Raw genomic sequence first — 22,973 nt, 5'->3', positions numbered from 1 at the left:
TTTTTACTGTCTCCTGTAATGCAGTGTCTTTGTGATGATGGATCACATTGAAATGAGCTAAAAGCATTCTATTAACCTTGGAGCTGGGACCCGTTCTCCCCCATGTCCCCCCGCCCCATCTCCCCCCCCCCCCCCCCTCACCACAATAACTGACTTGAAACCATTGTTGGAAAACTTAGGCCGCAGCTTACTTTATTAACAATTCCAAATTATTTAACTTGTACAACTTATCACCCCCTCCCTTCACCCCGAGCTACGTGGGTCCAGCCATGCCATAAGCCTGGACCCCCCCCCCCCTCATCCGCCGATCGCCCTGCCAGCAAATCGGCAATCTCGTCTAAGCCCTGCCCTCGCAGCAGGGGCCCGACTCTGTGTGGACCTCCACACTAGTCTCCCGGGTCACCCGACCCGCCTTTCATATTCCGGCTCAGCCCCCCCATGAGCCATATCTTTTGTAGCTCGGGTTTTCGTTGTTCTTTATTTTTTGCCCCCTAAAGAAGCTGCGGCCTACCTCACTGCTGACCCCAAATAAACTCTAAACACTCTTGTATGTCCAACAAAAACAAATTCAGTCCTACATCGGACAAGTGGACTTGATCCCATGCAAACAGGCCCGCACACGATGTATCCACCCATTCATGCCTTATTTGAAAACCCCCCTGGCAGTAACCCAAAGACCCACCTGCCGATTTATCTTGCTCAGCCTGCGCTGCCACTTGCGGGCTGGCAGGCAAGCGGGTCTGGGGATTATATCTGACCAAATCAGTTTGGTATTCGGGTACCACATCATGACCAGGCGCAAGTCATCCTTCACCATATCGATCAGTCACTTGCCTGTCAAACTATCCACATCGTTGCCTCCCAAATGAATCAGCAACATCCGCGGAGATCGCTGCCTTCCTCGCACCCGATACAGCAAGGACACCAACTGCCTCCATCTCATTCCGCGCTCGCCCCACCACGATATTCGGAGGCCTCGCATCGCCAATCCCAAATGGAGTCCCCCCGGGCACGTGGCTGCCCGAACACCAGACCAATGCACAAAGGAATGTCCCACAATGTCGCCACCAATGCCACCGGACAATAGTCCACACCCGGCACTCCTCTCAACACGATCGTACTGCCAACTCCTCTCTGATCGTTTTTTGACCACAGCAATCTGATACGTAACTGCCCGTCGTGGATGGATGCATTCTCCCTTAAGAGACCTGAATACACAGCCACTGACCGGCGGCTTTCCACTAACTCCCCCACTTGGAACGCCCCATAGAACGCCAACGCATAGGCAGCGTGGAAGTGCCGCGCTTCGAAATCTGACCGTGCCACCTGAAACACCGCTTGTAACATGCGCAATAATAACCCATGTGTAATTGGCCGCCTTGTGTCCCCCACCGGTGGCATGACCTTCCCCCAACCCTTCAATGCGCTCCCCACCAAAAACTGCGATTCAGGAACCCCCCCACCCATATGCCTTACAGAAAAATAGAAAACCCGCTAAATGCCTTCTGACAGCACTGCGCGAATTACCCGCCCCTCGGGCACTCGCAATATAAGCTGCTAACAATTCATCAGATGCCCGCCCTTCCTCCCAACCCTGGCTGTGTAGGAAACCCGCCACTTTGTGGAAGCCACATACGCATGCTGTCCATGTAGCTGAGGCAACTGAAGACTTCACCATCTGCCACACCTCGGGTCTCCGAGTCGCCAAAGTTGTTCCGGCATTCGCTGCCCTTCCTGATCCGCCCCAGACGCTAATATTCTGAATGTGTGAAACTGAAAACGGGACAATGCATCAGCTATCCGGTTATCCGCTCCTGGAACATGCCTCGCTCTCAAATGAACATTTAGCCGTAAACAGCGTAGCACTAATTCCCTCATTAATGAGTTAACTAACAACGCGACGACTGCTTATTCACCACCTCCACTACCCCTAGATTGTCGCACCAGACTACAATACTTTTGTTCCGCAGTCGCTCTGGCCACAACTCACGTGCTACTACAAATGGAAACAGCTCCAGAAATGTGATGTTTTTTGTGATCCCGGATGCGACCCACCAACCCAGCCACGGGGCCGTGCACCACACACCCGCACAGTACACTCTAAAAACGTGACCCCCCGCTGCGCCTGTAAACAGTTCCAAATCCGCGTGGGCCACTACTGGACTCTGTAGCGCCAATGTGCCGTTGAACTCCGCAAGGAATTCCAACCACATACGCAAGTCTCTGCGCACCCCCGCAGACAAACGGATGTGGTGATGCGGCTGTGATGCCTGAGCCGTCGCTGCAGCCAGGCGCCTCAAAAAGGCACGTCCCATTGGAAGCACCCGGCAGGCAAAATTCAGGCTGCGCACTAAGGACTGAATGGCCTCGAGCATGGCCTTTTTCACATGCAACACCCCCATGATCTGCTCCTTTAGTTGCTCAACTTTCCTTTGCGGTAACCGCGTCACCATTTGTTCCGTGTCGATCTCTATCCCCAGAAATGTGAGGACTGGAACTGGACCCTCTGTCTTGTCCGCAGCCAAGGGAATACCGAACTCCGCAGCCACTGCCATAAAGGCAGCCAGTAACTGGCCACACGCCCCTCCGTCCGCTGCTCCTATAAACAGAAAATCGTCTAAATAATGGACCAGCGTGTCCAGCCCTGCCTTCTGAGCTGTCACCCAGTGGACGAAAGAACTAAAGCGCTCAAAATATGCACAAGACACCGAACACCCCACCGGCATGCAGCGGTCGTAGTAAAAGGCGCCCGAGCAAAGGGAACCCGAGCAAAGGGAATGCCGACGGGTGCACCGGTAATAGACGAAAGGCCGCCTCAATATCAACCTTCGCCATCTGGGCACTGTCTCCACACTGTCGAACCATCCGCACTGCACAATCAAATGAAGTGTATTGGACCGAACAGCAATCTTTTGGGATACCCGCTGTAAACAATGCTCCTACTGGCTAAGTCCGTGAAGCCTCCTCAGCACCAGCACCGAGCTCTCTGTTTTCCTCTTTATGTGTTTCTTCTTCTTTCTGGGGCCTGTTTTTGGGATTTGCAACCCAGCCCCCTTTTCTTCAACAGCTCCTCGGCTGTTTTAAACCCAGTCCATTTACAGCCAGGCTTCTCTCAGCACAGTTCAATGGAGCTAGGCTGTTTCAAACACAGTCCAAGTACAGCCAGGCTTCTCTCAGCACAGCTCAATAAAGTCAGGCTGTTTCTAACACAGTCCAATTACAGCCAGGCTTCTCTCAGCACAGTTCAATGGAGCTAGGCTGTTTCAAACACAGTCCAAGTATAGCCAGGCTTCTCTCAGCCCCGCTCAATAAAGTCAGGCTGTTTCTAACACAGTCCAATTACAGCCAGGCTTCTCTCAGCACAGTTCAATGGAGCTAGGCTGTTTCAAACACAGTCCAAGTATAGCCAGGCTTCTCTCAGCACAGCTCAATAAAGTCAGGCTGTTTTTAACACAGTCCAATTACAGCCTGGCTTCTCTCAGCACAGTTCAATGGAGCTAGGCTGTTTCAAACACAGTCCAAGTATAGCCAGGCTTCTCTCAGCCCCGCTCAATAAAGTCAGGCTGTTTCTAACACAGTCCAATTACAGCCAGGCTTCTCTCAGCACAGTTCAATGGAGCTAGGCTGTTTCAAACACAGTCCAAGTACAGCCAGGCTTCTCTCAGCACAGCTCAATAAAGTCAGGCTGTTTCTAACACAGTCCAATTACAGCCAGGCTTCTCTCAGCACAGTTCAATGGAGCTAGGCTTTGCGCGGGCTCAAAGCCTTGGGTCCCACCCTCTGGGTCAGTCTCTATTCTCCTGACCTCCTCCCGCTTTGACCCAGGCCTCTCCCCTATACCTCCAGTGCTGGCTGAGCCATAGCCAAGAGCTCCATGGGTTCGTCTAAGACCAGCTCAGCCTCCTCTTGCTCCATCCCCTCTGGTTCATTCCCCCCCCTCTCCTTCAGTAGCCCAGTCCATTTTCTCCTCCCCCCACCCCTTTTCCAGCTGATTACACTTTTCTTCATTAACTCTGCTAGGCTGCTTTTCCTTCTCCTGCCACCGGTTCCACCACCTCCTCCACCAGGTGGGAGAATCAGCTTTTCCTTTTCCCTGGTGGCCCTCTTCTGGAGCTCCTTGGTTCTGCACCCTACTTCTCCTCCCCCGGAGCTCTCCTGTGGCCTTCTGGGAGTTGTAGTTTCCCATCTTTATGTCCCTTTTGGGCATAACCTGAGCATCCCTAGGGTCTTCCCTCCTACCCTCCGGCTCTCTTTTCTCCGGTGGGTAGCTGGGGTCCCTCTTCCTTTCGGCATATTCCTTACATACCCCCTCCCTTAAGCTTTTACTCCCCAATTCTTCCCCCTTTTCTTCCTTATCCTCGCCTACCCGGGATAGGGCATCCACATTTCCCAAACATCTCCCCGGACGATGCTCCACTGTGTATTGGAAGGGTTGTAGTGCTAAATACCACCGCATTAGCCTCCCATTGTTATTTTTCATTAAATTTAGCCACTTCAGTGGGGCATGGTCCGTTACTAGCTTAAATTGCCTCCCTTCGAGATAGACCGTACACTCTTGTATTGCCCACCTAATAGCTAAACACTCCTTCTCTATGGTGGAGTAATGGTTCTCATGAGGTAGGAGTTTACGGCTTAGATATAGCACGGGATGTTCTGCCCCTTCATGTTCCTGAGACAGCACTGCCCCTAGCCCCCTCCCCGACGCATCCGTTTGTAGGATAAAGGGTTTTTCGAAATCTACGGCCTTCAACACCGGTTCATGGCACAGGGCCTGCTGCATCTGCTCTAACGCTCGCAACTCCGCCTCCCCCCACCTCAGCTGGTCCGGGCTCTTACCCCTCAACATGTCCGTTAAGGGAGTAGCCATTACAGAAAAGTGCGGGATGAATCTCCTGTAATACCCCACCATACCCAGGAACCTAGGCAATTGTTTTTTTCGATTGGGTCGGGGAAAGTCTTGGATGCTTTTAACTTTATTCAGTAAGGGTCGCACCTCCCCCCGGCCTACATTATACCCCAAATACTTCACCCTATACTGGGCAAAGTAACATTTCTTCGGGTTAAGGGTAAGTCCAGCCTCCCTAAACGATTGCAACACTGCCCCTACCTGTTTCAAATGATTGTTCCAGTCCTCACTGTGTACTACCACATCATCCATATAGGCCGCGGCATATGTCTGATGGGGTCTGAGGACTTGGTCCAGCAATCGTTGGCAGCTCGCCGCCGCCGAATTTAGGCCAAAGGGCAGCCTTTTGAATTGGTACAAGCCTATAGGGGTACTAAAAGCTGTCTTTGCTTGGGCTCCGGGGGAAAGGGGAATCTGCCAGTACCCTTTTGTTAAATCTAAAGTGGTAAGATACTGGGCTGACCCCAAGCTGTCTACCAACTCTTCAATATAAGGCATAGGATAGGCATCAGCTTGAGAGATAGTATTAAGCTGACGGAAATCAATACAAAATCTCCACTCCCCTTCAGGTTTTGGTACTAACACCACCGGGCTGGACCAGGGACTATGGGATTCCTCAATTACCCCAAAGTCCAACATTTCCTGCACTTGTTTAATGACTTCCCTCCTTTTCATTGGTGAGAGTCTATAGGGCCTTTGCCTTACTATCTTACCCCGTTCAGTTACAATGTCATGCTCTACTAGGTGGGTACTCCCCGGGAATGCTGTCAAAACATCTTTAAAGCGCTCTAAGAGCCTTCCTATCTCTTTTTGCTGCCCCTGGGGTAACCGGGGGTTAACTCCGGGCTCGCAGGGTTTGAAAATCTCTCTTATTTGAGGCCCTAACTCCTCTCCTTCCTTTTCGTCCCCCCGCGTTTGAAACCCTACCCTCGCTACCCAAGGTTTCATAAGATTAACGTGAAACGTCTGGACCCGACCCCTCTCATTCGCCACCTCATACGTGAGGGGACCGAGTCTCCTCTTCACCACCCAGGGTCCTTTCCATCTAGAGGCGAACCTATGGGGATCTTCCGAGATTAAGATGAGGACCCTATCCCCGGCGGCAAACTCCCTGTTCCGAGTCCCTCTATCGTAATGTCCCTTTTGTTGTTCTTGGCTCTGTTCTAGCCGGTCCTGGGCATACTCCTGCATCCTACCCAATCGGCCCCTTAGATCCTGCAAATATTCGCCCACGGACTGCTCGCTGGTTTCCGGAGGTACCCAGTGTTCCTGTACGATATCTAATATACCCCTGGGTCTTCTGCCAAACATTAACTCATACGGTGAAACTCCTAAGGAGTCTTGCACCTTCTCCCGGTATGCATAGAGCACAAAGGGTAAAGTTGGTCCCACCCGGTCCTATCCTCCCCCAAGGCTTTTTTTAGCATCCCCTTTAAGGTCCTGTTAAAGCGTTCCACCATCCCATTGGTTTGGGGATGGTAAGCCGCCGTACGTACATGTTTTATCCCAAAGGCCTCCCATACTTGTCTTAAGGTATGGGACATAAAGTTGGACCCCTGATCTGTCAAAACTTCTTGGGGAAAACCTACCTCACAAAAAATTTTTATGAGTTCCCAGGCAATACCCTTGGCCGAAATGTTCCTTAAGGGCAGGGCCCATGGATACCTGGTGGCCATGTCCATAACTACTAACACATAGAGATACCCTCTCTGTGACCTTGTTACTGGCCCCACAATATCCATGGCTATTCTCCTCACCGGTTGCTCTACCCGTGGCAGCGGCTTTAATGGGGCTTTAGGGGGGAATCTGTCTGATACCTTCTGACATCTGGGGCAGGACTTGCAGTATTTTTCCACCTCCCCATATATGCCCGGCCAATAAAACCTCGCCAATATTTGGGTCAGGGTGGCCTGGGAGCCCTTATGTCCGCTCAGAGGATGGTCGTGGGCCAGCCTTACCACCAGCGGACGAAAAGCTCGGGGTACCACCAGCTGTTTCCCTCCGCCCGAGTGCTCCCAATTTGGCACCCTTCTATATAGGATGTTCCCTTCTATCAGGAACCCCGGAGCTACCTGGCCTTCTCCCTGGCGCGCCCTTTCCCAGGCATACTCTAAGGTAGGGTCCGTGGCCTGCTCCCTATGAAATTGGGGAAACTGCTCCCTCAATTCTTCCGGGGCCACCGGCAGGTAACTCTCCCTCTGTGCGCACTGAAGAGCCTCCCTTCTACCCTTCTGCTCCTTTTTTTTCACGGCTTTCCTTTTTTTTTCCCGGCCCGGTTCACCCAATACCTCCCCCTGAAAAGGAAAAACCCCCCCTATTCCCTCTGTTTCTTCGTCTACCTCGCGGTGAGCCTGGGCCCTGGTAGTGACTAACACTTTTCTCTCCCCCATACACTCTATAAATGGAGGCCAATCCCTCCTTAAATCATCTCATGCGGCAATCTGGGTAGAACGGCCATGGCCAGCTCTAGCTCTCCGGTGGGCCCCTGTAAGTTGACCCGCTGGAGTGCATAACGGGTCCTGGCCCCATGAATACATTGGATAGACACCCCTCCATCATAGGTCTCCCTGCCCGGGGCCCTCCTCTTTCTTATCTGTTGCCACAGCCTCCGGGAGATCATGGATTGGTCGGCCCCAGAGTCTAACATGGCGGTGATGGGTACTCCCTCCACCTTAACTTGAGTTAGGTACCTGGGCCTAACTCCTTTTTCTACCTGAGAGATCCACCCCTCCCGCCACTGGCAATCCTTTTTGAAATGGCCTACCTTACCACACTTAAAACACCCCTTGCTCCCAAAAGGAATAGCCTTTCTACTCGGGCCGGCGTCTAACTCGGTCTTTTTACTCCCTGCGGGGGTCTCCGGCTTAATTAGGGAAACTTTCGGGCCCCCTTTTTCTAACGCCCGAGTCCTGCCTCCCTCCCGCTCTGGTCCCCCCCACTGCTGGGCTTCCAGGTAACATTCCAAACCCGATGTCACCCCCTCTACCGTCTTACATCCCCTCTTTATTAATTCGGCCCTAATTTCGTCGGGCAGACCCTGGAGGAATTGCTCCACTACTAATTCTTGCAGTACCTCGTGCAGGTTGTGTCGCTCGGGCTCCAACCATTTTTTCACTAAATCCATTAGCTTATTTGCTACCGCTTTAGGGGGGGTCCCCTTTTCCCATTTGGTGGCTCTAAACTTACGTCTGTAAGCTTGTGTACTGAGTCCATATCTGTCCTTGATAGCTTCTTTCAACCTTCCATAGTTGGCAGCCTCTTCCGGAGACAAATCCCTAAAGGCTGCCAAAGCCTCCCTGGATAGAGAAGGCACCAATCTCATGGCCCACTGCTCTTGTGGCCACCCAGCCGCCCCAGCCACCCTCTCAAATGCTGTCAAAAAATCGTCCACATTATCCTGCTCGGACAACTTCCCCCAGTTAAGTGCATTCATGGAGACATGTCCTACCGCACCGCTTCCTCCGGGCCCGTGTCCATTTGCTCCGGTTTCCCCCTCACGGGGAACATTAGCCCCTCTCTGGAAAAAGTCTTGTAGCATGTTGAGTACTGGTTGCTGCTGATCCCGGGCCGCCATCAGAGAGTCCTCGACTATCTTGGCCGTCAGCTCCTGCTGTTTTTGGAACTGGAGAGTCATCCACCCGAAGATCTCCTTGGGGTCCATCACGGCACTGGCACTGCCACCTGGGGGAGGGACAAAACAACAGAGAACCACCTCCAAGTGCGATTACCTCACTTAAGTTGGACTCTTTCTCTAATCCCTCTAACACCTCCCCCCCTCCCCCAGTTAGGCCCGCTTACCGGAACCCAAGATGGGTCTGCGCATTTCTCAGCGTTGGCCCTCTCGTGGGGCTTCTCTCGTGGGGCTTCTCTCGTGGGGCTTCTCGTCCAGTCGGGTCACGGCCTCCTCTAGCGACAGGTCCCGCAGCAAAATCCCACTTCTGACACCACTTGTAAACAATGCTCCTACTGGCTAAGTCCGTGAAGCCTCCTCACCTCCAGCACCGAGCTCTCTGTTTTCCTCTTTATGTGTTTCTTCTTCTTTCTGGGGCCTGTTTTTGGGATTTGCAACCCAGCCCCCTTTTCTTCAACAGCTCCTCGGCTGTTTTAAACCCAGTCCATTTACAGCCAGGCTTCTCTCAGCACAGTTCAATGGAGCTAGGCTGTTTCAAACACAGTCCAAGTACAGCCAGGCTTCTCTCAGCACAGCTCAATAAAGTCAGGCTGTTTCTAACACAGTCCAATTACAGCCAGGCTTCTCTCAGCACAGTTCAATGGAGCTAGGCTGTTTCAAACACAGTCCAAGTATAGCCAGGCTTCTCTCAGCACAGCTCAATAAAGTCAGGCTGTTTCTAACACAGTCCAATTACAGCCAGGCTTCTCTCAGCCCCGCTCAATAAAGTCAGGCTGTTTCTAACACAGTCCAATTACAGCCAGGCTTCTCTCAGCACAGTTCAATGGAGCTAGGCTGTTTCAAACACAGTCCAAGTACAGCCAGGCTTCTCTCAGCACAGCTCAATAAAGTCAGGCTGTTTCTAACACAGTCCAATTACAGCCAGGCTTCTCTCAGCACAGTTCAATGGAGCTAGGCTTTGCGCGGGCTCAAAGCCTTGGGTCCCACCCTCTGGGTCAGTCTCTATTCTCCTGACCTCCTCCCGCTTTGACCCAGGCCTCTCCCCTATACCTCCAGTGCTGGCTGAGCCATAGCCAAGAGCTCCATGGGTTCGTCTAAGACCAGCTCAGCCTCCTCTTGCTCCATCCCCTCTGGTTCATTCCCCCCCTCTCCTTCAGTAGCCCAGTCCATTTTCTCCTCCCCCCACCCCTTTTCCAGCTGATTACACTTTTCTTCATTAACTCTGCTAGGCTGCTTTTCCTTCTCCTGCCACCGGTTCCACCACCTCCTCCACCAGGTGGGAGAATCAGCTTTTCCTTTTCCCTGGTGGCCCTCTTCTGGAGCTCCTTGGTTCTGCACCCTACTTCTCCTCCCCCGGAGCTCTCCTGTGGCCTTCTGGGAGTTGTAGTTTCCCATCTTTATGTCCCTTTTGGGCATAACCTGAGCATCCCTAGGGTCTTCCCTCCTACCCTCCGGCTCTCTTTTCTCCGGTGGGTAGCTGGGGTCCCTCTTCCTTTCGGCATATTCCTTACACCGCGTTCACCGACTTGCTCTCTGGATACGAGAGGTTATGTATGAGGCGAAACTTCCCAGGCGCTTTCATAGGGATCACTGCTAGCGGGGAAACATGAATTGGGAAAATGGGGGGGTTCTGAAACAGCCCCGCAATCCTCCCTAAACTCCGCTCCTCATCCAGTTTTTGCCGCACCACCTCCCTCAATTTCGCGACCGACGCCGAATTCTGCACCCAATTGGGCTCCACCCTCCCCCTATAAGGAATCCGAAACCCCTCCCGAAAACCATCCTCCAGCAATTGAGCCGCTGACCTCACCGGATATCGATGGAGCCATGGCAGCATCGCAACAACTTGCACCGGCGTGGGGGCCCGTCCCGCCCACTTACTTGGCAAGGGTTGTACTCCCCACTCCTTTTTTTGGACATTTAACTGCTGCATGCCCAAGCCCACACATGGAACAGGCGTGCCTGAATTTGCAATCGGGGAAGAGACATGCTGCTCTATTGAACCGCCAGCAGACGTCTGCCAGTGCGGCCGTCCCGCCGGCGCCCCCCTCGCCTCTCCCCGCAACTCGAAAGGACCGACTACTCATGGCCTGCTGTATACCCCCCTATCCGCTCCTCCAGCCACCACACCTCGCGGGGCCATGTGAATTAGCCATAGGTTATTGTCCTGCGTCCCCCACGTCATGTGGCGGTTTTCTTCCATCTTATCTCTAAAAGCTTCGTCGTAGTTTAACCAAGCCCAACCCCCGAAACGCTGGAATGCATCTAAAACGGAATCTGCATAAGCCAGTAATAAGCCATACTGGCTCATGTCCCGCTGCCCCCACACACCAGCCAAGCGTAAAAACGCACGCGTCCAATTAACTATTGTTTTTGCTACCTTACGCTCCTTCTCGGCCTCTACTTTTTTACCTCGCTTTTTACCTCGCCTAGGCTTCCTACCCTCTAACAACTGGAATATGTCTGTACACTTCCGGAGCCGAATTCTCCGCCGCAACGCTCACGGGACCTGTTCCCATAACTCAGACAACGCCACAAGCGCTGGCGGCCCTCTCTCCCCTACCCCCGGGATCCCAGCCGCGACTCTCCCTGCCTCTTGCATCTCGGGCCTAGAAGTGGAGGAAGAGGATGTAGAAGCCGTAGATGATGAGTCGGACGACGAGGACCTATCCCTTTTTCCCTTCCCCTTGCGCCTACGCCTCCCCGCTCTCCCCGTGCGCACTCACTGTTACCACTTCCAGATGGCCCGCTCTGGGGAGCACTATCTCATCTGCCGCTGCTGGGCCACTGCTCGCCGCACCCGTCTCCTGCTCCACGTCCGCATTATGCTCCGCTGGCCTCTCTCATCCTCCTGTTCCGGTCTCCTGCCGTTCCGCTCGTGTCACTCCAGTCCGGTCCGGCTCCTGTCCTGGGCGCCTCGGAGCCGGCATTCCAACCGCAGAGACCTCTCCTTGCACCTGTAAAGACAAATTGGGAAGAGCAGCAGGGACAGCCCACCGTGCGCCCCATCCGGGGTCCCGGACCCCCGCCCCGGGATGTCCTGAGCTCGGCCACCCCTCCGCCCAGCCTGGTGCCCCACCCCAAGGGACCGCCCACTGGCCAGCAGCTTGCTCCGCCCACGAAAGCATCCCAAACGCAGGCCATGCTCCCCAGGGGTACAGACCCCACCCCATCCTAGCCCCACTTACGCTCGGAGGGGGGGGGCTTCACCCAAGCCGCCCATAGTAGGACTCGCACAAAGGCTCGGCCCACTGGGGCTACCCTCCATGACCAGTCCGGGCCCCCCTCCCTCTCCGGTGCTTGTTGACTCCCCCAGTCCTCCAAGCCCTCCAGCACCTCCCTTCCCCCTCTCCCACTAGAGCCTCTCCCCCTACCGATGCCAGCCCCTGCTCCCCTCTCTCTCACCTCCTGATCAACCTTGTGCTTCACTCTCGGGCCCAAACCCCCGCCCCTGAGCACCCCCAGACTTGCCTGCACTAAGATGTCGAGTTTTCTTCTGCCTCTTTTTGCCTGCCACAGCTGCATCAGCAGCTATGGCTGTTCGAGCAAACTCCTTCGATCTACGTTGGCCTGCAGGCTCCCCCTCCTTCCCCCCACCCCCAAACTCACTTCCTCCGGACTCCTCCCGATAGAATCACTGGCGCAGAAGGACACCTCCGCTCCACCCAGTTCTTCTCCGGACTCCCTTCCGTCCGCCATGCTGGAAAACCTGGGCCCTGAAAAAACCGCCAGAAAACAGCCTCCGCGGATCACCAGCACCCTGGTATCCGACGCCTCGCTCCTCCCTTTATTTCCTCGCCCAGCACCTGCCCCTTCCCCTCTTCCTACCAATCAGCAGCCAGCCCTGCTCCAAGACCCGACTGCATCTTTTAACTCGTCCAATCCGAGCTGGCTGCTCTCCTGCATGCCCCACTCCTTCCCAGCATGCCCTAGAGCTGGCTCGAATGGGCACAGCCCACGTTTAACTGGGCCCTTCGAGACCAGCTCTCGGGCCTCTCATTTATTTAATAAAACAAACAACACCCCTCCCCCCAAAAGAATGAGTGCAAGAACTCTCTTCCACAAAAGAAATAAAATACAAATCTATACCAAAATATGAAAATGACACATATAAGATCAAAAATATAAAAAGTAAACATTTGGTATACATGAGAATTTTCCATATGTATGCTACATACATGTTCTATAATTATTGAACCTATTAAAAGTTAACATTGAATTATTACAGCTCTGGGATGCATTTTTAAAATGAATTTTTAGAAAACAATGTACAGGTTAACAGTTGCTAAAGCAAAACATAAAAGATAAAGAGAAAATATCTCCAGAAATAATAATTAAAAAAAAACATGCTTTTAAACCACAAAAAAAGAAGGAAGAGTAACAAACTGATAAGGAGACCATAAGTGACTTAAATAACAGGACATGGCCTTAGAATGAATTAACCCCCCCCCCCCCCCCCCTATCTTATGACCATAATTTCTTGAGTACTAACTATATATCTCCAGTTGTGGTCTTCTCTAAGTCCAGAAAGCCTCTCAGCTGCTCTTGCAGAAAATATACATATTTTGCTTATTTTATCATACATTTACAAGGATATGACAGCAAAAAGGACATCCCCAGGGACAGCACTTCTCATCTTAAGGCCAGAAAAGCCTTTTCTACACTATTGTGTTTTAGTTACAGACTTTATTTTGTGGGGAAATGTTTGAAGTGTCTGGGGTGCATTTTTACTGTCTCCTGTAATGCAGTATCTTTGTGATGATGGATCACATTGAAATGAGCTAAAAGCATTCTATTTATTTAATAAAACAAACAACACCCCTCCCCTAAAAGAATGAGTGCCAGAACTCTTCCACAAAAGAAATAAAAGACAAATCTATACCACATATAAGATTAAAAATATAAAAAGTAAACATTTAGTATACATGAGAATTTTCCATATGTATACTACATACATGTTCTATAATTATTTGGTCTTATTAGATTTTTTTGTATTTGTTTTTTTACTCTTTTGGTGTTATATATAAGTCATTTCATATTTTGGTGATACTGTATGTCATGGTATAGATATGCTTTTTTATTTATATATAGACTGCCGAGTTGCTTAGATGGAACAGGTTGTACAAGAGATTCCTTTGTATCATTTCTTCTGCTTTCTACAGTTCTTTGTGGCTAATGAAGCCTAACAAGCTATTTTTCCTAGCAGATGTATGTGGCTGTAATATAACTAATTACTCGTATATCAAAGATTAAGGTGGTCTTGACTAGTCCAAGATAACCAGGCTTTAATATGATATCGGCATAGTAGGTAGCTTAGCAAGTATATTCAAAGATAGCTTCAGATCCAGGTTTGCCCTTGAGTCAGTGTTGACTCCTGGTGACCACATGAGAAACTCCCCTTTTTCCCATCCTTGAGGTTATCTTGACATGATGCAGGAGTGGTTTGCCATTGAACCGTCCATGCCTCCAGAGAAGGCAATGACTTGGCCAAAGGCAAAAAGAGCTGCTGGGGGATTTTTTTGTAATCCACTGAGAATGATGGATGAAGCGGAATAAAATTTTTTAAATAAATAAATGTTAACTTGACCTGCAGTTCCCAGTCTGCTGGAGGGGGAAAAAAATCAAGAGAACCTTAGACAGCATCAAGTACATCAAACTGAAGTATTGAAATAATCAAGACTCATTAGGGGTTGAACCTTTGTGCTTTTGAAGGTCCTGATAGGCAGCGCATAGGCCACTGCGGCATCTGAACATGTGCTGCTCTACATGAATACTCCTGCCAGCTAGCCAGTGACCACATTCACTCTTCTTTCTGGTCGCAGTTTCTTAAGGGCCTGCAGCGAGGTCAGGTACTTTCTCAATAGCGACCAAGGGATTTTAGGAGATTGGTTGCTCATTGCAAACCTTGCAGTACAATTTTTGGTGTGGAACCCACCAGAATCCAGTTGTCCAAGGAAGAGAAATGATGAAGCCCTGACGATGAAGATATGGTATTACTGTCACTACACATTTGCTGAATACGTGAGGAGCTGAGCTGAGACCAAATGGTAGCACCTTGTACTGATAATGAGTTCCATTCAGGGTGAACTGAAGTACTGTCTCCATGATGGATGGATGGATGGGCATATGCTGACATTCGTCCTGAAGGTCCAGGGTTGTCAACCAGATGTTTTATTGAAGAAGGGCAATTGTGGTTGCTAGCACAGTCATATGGAAACATTCCTTGGTGAGAAATGTGTTGAGCCCACTGAGATCTAAAGTGGCTTGATATCTCTCCATCCTTTTTGGTATTAAAAATATCCTGAGTAGAAACCAGAGCCTCTTTGCAGCGGTGGAAGTATCTCTACAGCTTGACCTGCTGAACAACCTGCTGACCTCCAGTTTTGTAAGAAATCTAAATGAGGAACAGGCATGGTCGATGCTGATGGGCTTCTCTGTGGAGAAATATGAAGAAACTTTAGTTTGTAATCATCCCTTAGGACCTTCAGAACCCAAGCATCTGCTTTAATAGTCTGACAAGCATTGTAAAAGTGAGTCAATCACCCTCTGACTGGATTGTGACGGAATATGTCAAAAAGTCAGTTTGGGTTCACTGGTTGAGTATTCGTAGGCTTTTGAGATTTTCTATCTCTCAAACCCTTGGTAGAGTATGGTTGCCATTGCCTATTTTCCTTGCTTTGGTAATTATACCTATTGTGAGGATAGGACTTCTTATTGTGACATCTTGCCTTGGAAGTATAGTAAGACAGACACCAATGAGGACTTAGAGGTTTTTGCCCTGTCCTCCTCCAACGTATCTAATGTGGTACATTCTTCTTTGATGCCCTCAAACAGTGCAGCAACCTTATTACCAAAAGGTTTGTCACCTTGGCGTGGAACATCTGCCACTTTCTCAAAGATGTCTTCATTGAGCGCTGATACCCATAACCAGGCATTTCTCCAAGCAGCTAGAGTTATAGCCGACCCACAAACAGCAGTGTCAAAACTATCATAGGCTGCTCTGATCATATGTTCTCATCTAGTTTCTCTAAGATTGAGTGCAGGATGTCAATCTTTTTCCTAGTTAAGCTATCTTCCAATCTAAAAAGGTCATCCATCACCGTGTAAATATATCGTATATGGCGGTAGTTGTGAATAGCTATCCTGGTTTGCAAAACAGCATTTTGGAAAGCTTTTCGTTGAAAAATGTCCACAGCTTTAAGATCCTTGGTTGGTGGATGTGAAGTACTTTCTTTACAAGTTCTGTGTTTTCACACAGCGGATTTATCCACTACTGAAGGGCAAGGCAGCTGCTGCTGTCCATGGCCCAGAATTTCCTGAACCTGATATTTGTAATCTAAATTTTGCTTCATTGGACGTATCGAATATGGGGTTGCTCAAATCTGTATCTGTTGATCTTAAAGTATTATATCAATAGGAAACAGGACAGCTTCCTTCATGGGTTTTAATTTATTTTAGAATTGAATGCTTGGTTGCATTGGTTGAATCAGAATGCGATGGCAATGGTAATTCCAAAGCTTGAGTCAGATTCAGTAAAAATTTTAGGTAGGAAGAATCCTCCTGAGGAGAATGTTCTTTCTGCTGTTCAGAAGAAGATTCCCAAGGAGGTTGTGTGCAAGACTTCTTTTTCGATGATATTTGTGAGACTGGAGATGCACAACGGGTATGATGTGTAGGAACATGTTTGGATGGAACTTCCAGCTCCCGAGAAGAATGAGTGTAAACAGACCAAGTACTCTTCCTCGAATGAGGACTGGTAGTATTAGATGTTGGTAAAACTTGCTGAGGTCAGTGAGTCAATTGTTCCTCAGCAGTTGTTTAGTTAGAGTGTTGAGCAGGAAATCTATGCTTTTTGATGTAAAAAATGTGTCAGTAGTTGCAATACTCCCAATGAAAGTGGATCTGTTGCTGTACTGTGTAGTAGTTGCAATACTCCCGATCAAAGGAGCCAACTTTTCAAAATTATTGGGGGTGCTAAGCCCAATGGAAATAACCCCTCCATGGACACATACAAGGAATTTTCTCAATATTGGGGGTGCTCAAGCACCCACAGAGTCAGATCCAATGCTCACGATGAAAGTGGATCTATTGCTGTACTGTGCTGTGCTGTCTCCTTTGATCCTGATGACCTGCCTCGACACGATCAATGGTGTCTGTGGTGTGGGGAACTTCTGCTGAGTCTAAGTCGGCATCGTGAAGGGGCTTGACTTTGATGCTGACAGCGAGAAGGTAAAGGACTAAGAGAGGGAGAACTATGTGAAGTAATTGAAAATGCCGACGTTTGACCCGACGTCGGGAAACCTTTCTGTTCTGAAAATGGGTTGGGTTAGTGCCTGATGAAGAACAAAAAGACAAACTTACCTCACTCCTGCCCAATGCCGACAGATACTACTTCTGTTGTCTTACTGTGGTCGATGTCAGCACTGGGGTGTAATTCAGGTGAATAACAGATGATCTATGTCAGGGGTGTAGCCAGACTTCAGCGGGAGGGGGGTCCAGAGCCCGGGGTGAAGGGGCACATTCTAGCCTCCCCTGCCTTTGCCGACACCCCCGGCTGACGCCAACACCACCACCACCAACTTTGACCCCCCCCCCTCCGCTGGACCCTCTCGATTCCCCCCCCCCCCCCCCCGCCGTCGCCTACCTTTGCTGGCGGGGGACCACAACCCCCACCAGCCGAAGTCTTCTTCTTTCATTTGGTTTCTGAGTCTGACGTCTTGCACGTCAGACTCACAGAAACAGAATGAAGCCCTACAAGGCTTCGTTCTGTTTCTGTGAGTCTGACATCCTGCACGTTGCACGTGCAGGACTTCAGATTCAGCAACCAAACGAAGGAAGAAGACTTCAGCTGGCGGGGTCCTCTGCCAGCAAAGGTAGCGGACGGCGATGGTGGGAGGGGGAATGAGAGGGTTGTCGGCAGGGGGGGTCAAGGGCCAAATCTATGGGAGCCCAGGCCCCTGTGGCCCCATGGTAACTACGCCCCTGTTGTATGTACATCAGATGTGGAGTCCTGCACTGCTAATGTAGGCAGACATCACACATGTCAGGGTTCGCACAGTGCACACTCTTCCTTGGCAGCACCACACAGGAGTTTCGCAAAGATCAGAGGAGAAAAAATACAAATTTATTGGTTAGAAGCAATAAACCTTTTGTTCTATTGTGGGCCGCAGCTTATTAAGCATAAACATCGATACTTCTGGGGAGAACCCAAGCCCTGTCTCTTTAAGTTTAGAATGAAACAAACTTTAATGCTCCTAACTCAATCGATTTTGATTACATCTTTTTACAGTCTGGACAGTTGTCAAAAGAATGTTGCCTCTCTCCTAAGCAACGAACATATTGTGAATGCGGGTCTGTAATCGAAATCTTGCGATTACAGTCCACACTGTCTTTAAAGACTGGTTTTGACACCAGGAAAATTAAAGAAGCAAAATTAAATTCCGTACTGAGTGAGAAGTACTAAAAGAAATGTGAAAGAATGATAGAAATTGAAATGAAATCTATTAGAGAAAAACAGCTTGTGCGGTGACCTAAAGGCGTAACGGGTCTTGTCAGCAACACGGACAAGTAAAAACTGAGGCGGGACGAGTGAGAGTGCACAATATTTACAGTAGCTGTCAGTGGTGTAAGGGACAGTCTCCTCAAGCTTTCCTGCTTTTAGAAGGCTGGGTCAGGCTCAGCAACCTCAAGGTGACATTAGGTCAGCTGTGTGGCTAGATGATCACACTGCCCATGGAAAACTTTCCCCTGTGGTCTAGTGGCTGGGTAATGAATATTTGGCCAGTGCTGTCACCTAAGCTACTGGTCCTGTCTCCTGTGTAGTTTATTGGCTGGCTAAGGATTTTCTGACCAATGGGCTGCAAGGGGAAGTGGGAGCATTAGCTGAGGAGGCTAGAGATTGACATGTGGATAGGGAACCACAGTAAACCAGGGTGAAAAAAAATAATGGCCTGTTTACTGCAGGCCTGGATCGAGACTGTTTATTGCCCCAAATGGTAAAAAAGCTTTGATCCCAAAATTAAAAAAGAAAATCAAATCAAAGCTGTATTTACACTCATGCCTGCCTCCCTCCCTACCACAGTAGCTGCACCTTATGCTGTCAGAGATCACAGGCCTGCTCAATAAGAGGAATTTGAACTGTATGCGAAACTGATAGGGAGCTGTTTTTGCCTCCCCTAAGAAGCTGCTGCCCTAGGTGATTGCCTTTGCAAAAGCTGTTGTGGCCTTATATAGTGCTATAGAAGTAATAAGTAGTAGTAGTAGTAATTCAAATTTTCTGTCATCACTGGATGTCTGAAAACTGTTGGCATAGCTGAGTTTCAACTCGGTGTGTTCAAAAATCATTCAGCTTTCCTTTGGCTATTATGTCACTTCTTTTCCCCCTATTTGTTTAGCTATCTTCACCATGCCTTAAAGCTAAGTGCTCAATACTAGTTGGGGCTATTTACCATAGAATAGCTCTAAGGAGGAAATACCTAACCTAGGGGAAACACAATAGAAGAATTCAGCTTTTAAAAAAGATGAAGCTCCTGCAGCAAACTTGCTCTGGCTCTTTACAAGATAGAGTGGGTGGCTCTGAAAAGAGCCTTTGGGTTTCTGGTTTTCGTCCTGTCAGCGGGACAGCTTTATTTGCTCTTGGCCACCTTGTGGCTCTCGGTTTTCTTTTGTTTTTTCTGTTGTTTTTTACGGGAGAATTGGACTCTCTTTGTTGTTTCTCGGTTTTCTTAGGCAGTAGCACCGCCTGGATGTTAGGCAGAACGCCACCCTGGGCAATGGTGACTCTCCCCAGCAGTTTGTTCAGCTCTTCGTCGTTACGGATGGCCAGCTGTAAGTGCCTGGGGATGATGCGGGTCTTCTTGTTATCACGCCAGCTAACTCCAGGATCTCGGCGGTCAGATATTCGAGCACCGCAGCCAGATAGACTGGGGCACCAGCACCCACCCGCTCAGCGTAATTCCCCTTGCGCAATAGCCTGTGCACACGTCCCACAGGGAACTGTTGCAACTCCACCCGGGACGAGCGAATCTTAGCTTTAGCCCGCACTTTGCCTCCTTACTTACCACGTCCAGACATTTTGAAAACAGTTTATATACTAAACAGGCAACACCTGTGTGAAGCGCCATGATGCGATCGGCCGCTTTTATACTCCCCAACTGCTTTGGAGAGACTTTCTTGATTGGTTAACAACCTGAAACCTCCCAATCCCAGATATTATCATAATAGACTGCCAAATAGGCCAATCCGAGGGCTGCCATGCAGTCTGATGACGTGCCAGTAGCCTATAGCGAATAGCAAGGAGAGAGGCTCAGCTCTAGTAATTTGCATGGGGTGGCCTATAAAGTGCCATTCGAAAGCTTTCACGACAGTTTGCGAGTTAGTGACAGTGTCTATCTAGGAGCGGTTGTTGTTGAGCTTGTTACCATGCCTGAACCAGCCAAATCTGCTCCCGCGCCCAAGAAGGGCTCTAAGAAAGCCGTGAGCAAGACCTAGAAAAAGGACGGCAAAAAACGCAAGAGAAGCAGGAAGGAGAGCTACGCTATCTACGTGTATAAAGTGCTGAAGCAGGTTCATCCCGACACCGGCATTTCCTCCAAAGCCATGAACATCATGAATTCCTTCGTGAATGACATCTTCGAGCGCATCGCTGGAGAAGCCTTTCGCCTCACTCACTATAACAAGCGCTCTACCATCACTTCCAGGGAAATCCAGACCGCAGTGCGTCTGCTGCTGCCCGGTGAGCTGGCCAAGCACGCCGTGTCCGAGGGTACCAAAGCCGTCACCAAGTACACGAGCTCCAACTAAGGGCGGAATTAGTCTACAGCTGCACACATACAGAAAACCCAAAGGCTCTTTTCAGAACCACCCACTTACTCCACTTTTAAGAGCTAAAATTGCCACTTTTTGCTGTATGAGTCAGGCTGGCCTAAAATTAGCACGACTTGACCATACATCTTCTCTAAAAAGGGCAAAACATGAAAACCTATGCCCCCCCCTCCCTCCCGTTTTCCATGTTCAAAAATTCTTTAGCATAGAGCCCAAACGAAAACCTGAAATGACAGCTCTTTTGCTGAAAGTATGGGTGGCTCTTAAAAGAGCCTTTTTAAGTTGGTTGCGAGCGTCAGGTCCTTTAGCCTCCGAAGCCATACAGAGTACGGCCCTGGCGCTTTAAGGCATACACGACGTCCATAGCTGTTACCGTCTTTCTCTTGGCGTGCTCAGTGTAGGTGACGGCGTCTCGAATAACATTCTCCAAGAAAACCTTCAGCACCCCGCGAGTTTCTTCATAGATAAGACCGGAGATACGCTTGACTCCGCCTCGGCGAGCCAGGCGCCGGATAGCGGGCTTTGTTATTCCCTGGATATTATCGCGCAGCACTTTCCTGTGCCGCTTGGCGCCCCCTTTGCCCAAACCTTTTCCGCCTTTACCACGACCAGACATCTTTACCTTACAAATCACTTCGCTGATGAAAGAACAAACAACCTAGCAGCAACACACACAGCAGCTATTGATATAGAAGGGAGACGGACCTTATGGAGAACTGAACACTGTGCTAATGGCGGGAGGCTGCAGAATCCTCCAGTCCTCCACATTTCATGCCTCCTACTCTGTGCTCTTTCTCCAGTTTGTTTTACCAAGTACCATTTTATGTGAGAAGAAAAGAAATAAACTGAACTGACCCTATGCGCTCTCTTATACACCGTACACATGAAATGTTGCTACATTCGAAACGCTGTAAAGGACATTTACATAGAATATAAGGACGAGTGAGGACCTAAAGTACCAATTAACCTGCCCAGCTCAGTCTCCCCTCATTCCACCCGAAAACTTCTTTTACTACTTTCTGTTGCTATCTCTACTTCAGGAAGCAGGCCTTTAATGGAAGAAGTAAGTAACTTGTTAGTCTCACTCACTCACAAACACACACACACAAGGAGTGATTAGGGCTGCACATACTGCAGGGGGACATGTTTATCCACTCCATGTGCAGCTTTCCTCAAATCAGTCACCCTGCTTTCTAATTCTTCCTGCTTTCTTACCCAACTATATGTTACAATTTTGCCTTACCCTTCACTACCAGTTATAATGTTGTATTAATATTGTGTTGACATTGCTAGTATACCATGCCACACTTTGTATTGTTTTCAAATATTTTTACTGCTGTAAATTGTTTGTTTGATTTATTCTTACTGTACACTGCCTTGAGTGAACTCCTTCAACAAGGAGGTAAATAAATCCTAATAAATAAATAAATATTGTTATCCTTTGTTTGTTTCTACCATTGCTGCTTTAAACTGATTTATTTTTCCAGTATTCTCAGTGTGGTATCAGCAGACCATGATCTGCTTTCAGGAAAAACATGGTACAAAATTTGATAATACCAATCAAATCAAATTTGCCTCACAAAGGATGCTCCAGGGAGCAGAGGAAAATGAGCAGTGATCTAAGCAAAGTTGAAAAGAGGCCACAATTTAAGATATAATGCCAAAAAGGGTAGGACAGTGCAACTGGAGGTGTGGCAATCCAAGAGAGCTGATCTCTTAGGTCCTCTGGATTTTGCACACCGCCAATTTTTATTGATCTATTTACCACCATTTTGAAGGAATTCACTCAAGGCGGTCGTTGTACAGCAAGAAAAAGTCCAACATAAGCAATAGATATTTAAGCATTCAAAATATTCAAACAACACTACAAAGTATGCCTGTCTGATAGATAGGATTTGAACCAGGCAAGTACGTTTCCACTGATACCTGTTTCTGCCAGTCGTGCTAGCATAATATTGTGATCCACAGTGTCAAAATGAGAAATCACTTGATTCTTTCTTCCCCATCATTGGCATGGCTTGATACTACATAGAGATCAAGTTTTATTTCCTGGTACCGCTTTTATGGAACCAACTCCCTAAGCCTCTTTCTGTAGATTAATCGTTTATCACATCTATGCCTTTATTTAAAAACACACCTATTTCTTTTTGGCTTATGTGAATTTGGAGCCAAGATCATGATAGTAGTTACAGGTACCTAATGTTTTTTTTTAGCTCAACCCTTCCTGTTGTGACTGCGTCCTTTCCTTTCAGATATTGTAGTTCATTTCTTAACCCTTATTTTTTTAATTTAACTTTTGAACTGCTTTGATCTGCAAAGCAGTTATGGCAGAATATCAAACATATAAATGGCAAGTGACCGACTCACCTGCAAATGCGCAGTAGAGACTTTCCTCTGTCCCGCCCTCGCGTCAAGACGTGATGACGTCAGAGGGCGGAACAGTGAGGGAAATGGAGTCGGACTGTCGGATGCTGACGCTGGAGCCTGGAAACAAACATCGCAGCGCTTTCACATGGAGGTGAGTGGCGCTGTCATGTCAGTGCAGGGGGCCCGGCACAGAGGGGGGAGGGAGCGGCAGCGAGGAGGGTAGCTGGACATGGGGGGAGGGCAGGG

At 49.2% G+C, this 22,973-nt stretch overlaps 2 protein-coding genes across 2 annotated transcripts in view; one reads left to right on the top strand and one right to left on the bottom strand.

The window, feature by feature from the left end:
* The window catches only part of LOC115480967, a 30,139-nt gene that overhangs the window by 3,430 nt on the left and 3,736 nt on the right, over positions 1-22,973 (top strand). Inside the window, exon 2 of the mRNA XM_030219952.1 lies at positions 20,103-20,320. Coding sequence (XP_030075812.1) covers positions 20,103-20,320 — 218 coding nt within the window. The remainder of the gene's footprint in view (positions 1-20,102; positions 20,321-22,973) is intronic.
* On the bottom strand, positions 20,665-21,009 carry LOC115480736 (histone H4). The gene has a single exon (XM_030219607.1). It carries the CDS (start codon positions 20,974-20,976, stop codon positions 20,665-20,667), a length of 312 nt encoding a protein of 103 aa, XP_030075467.1. The 5' UTR covers positions 20,977-21,009.

Source organism: Microcaecilia unicolor, chromosome 11 (assembly GCF_901765095.1).
Source record: "Microcaecilia unicolor chromosome 11, aMicUni1.1, whole genome shotgun sequence".
Taxonomy (NCBI): Eukaryota; Metazoa; Chordata; class Amphibia; order Gymnophiona; family Siphonopidae; genus Microcaecilia; species Microcaecilia unicolor.
Note: the sequence above shows the minus strand (reverse complement) of the source record. Positions and strands in the feature narration are given on the sequence as shown.

Excerpts from the sequence above, each read along its gene's own strand:
- LOC115480736 (XM_030219607.1), bottom strand. The coding sequence starts at position 20,976 with ATGTCTGGTCGTGGTAAAGGCGGAAAAGGTTTGGGCAAAGGGGGCGCC.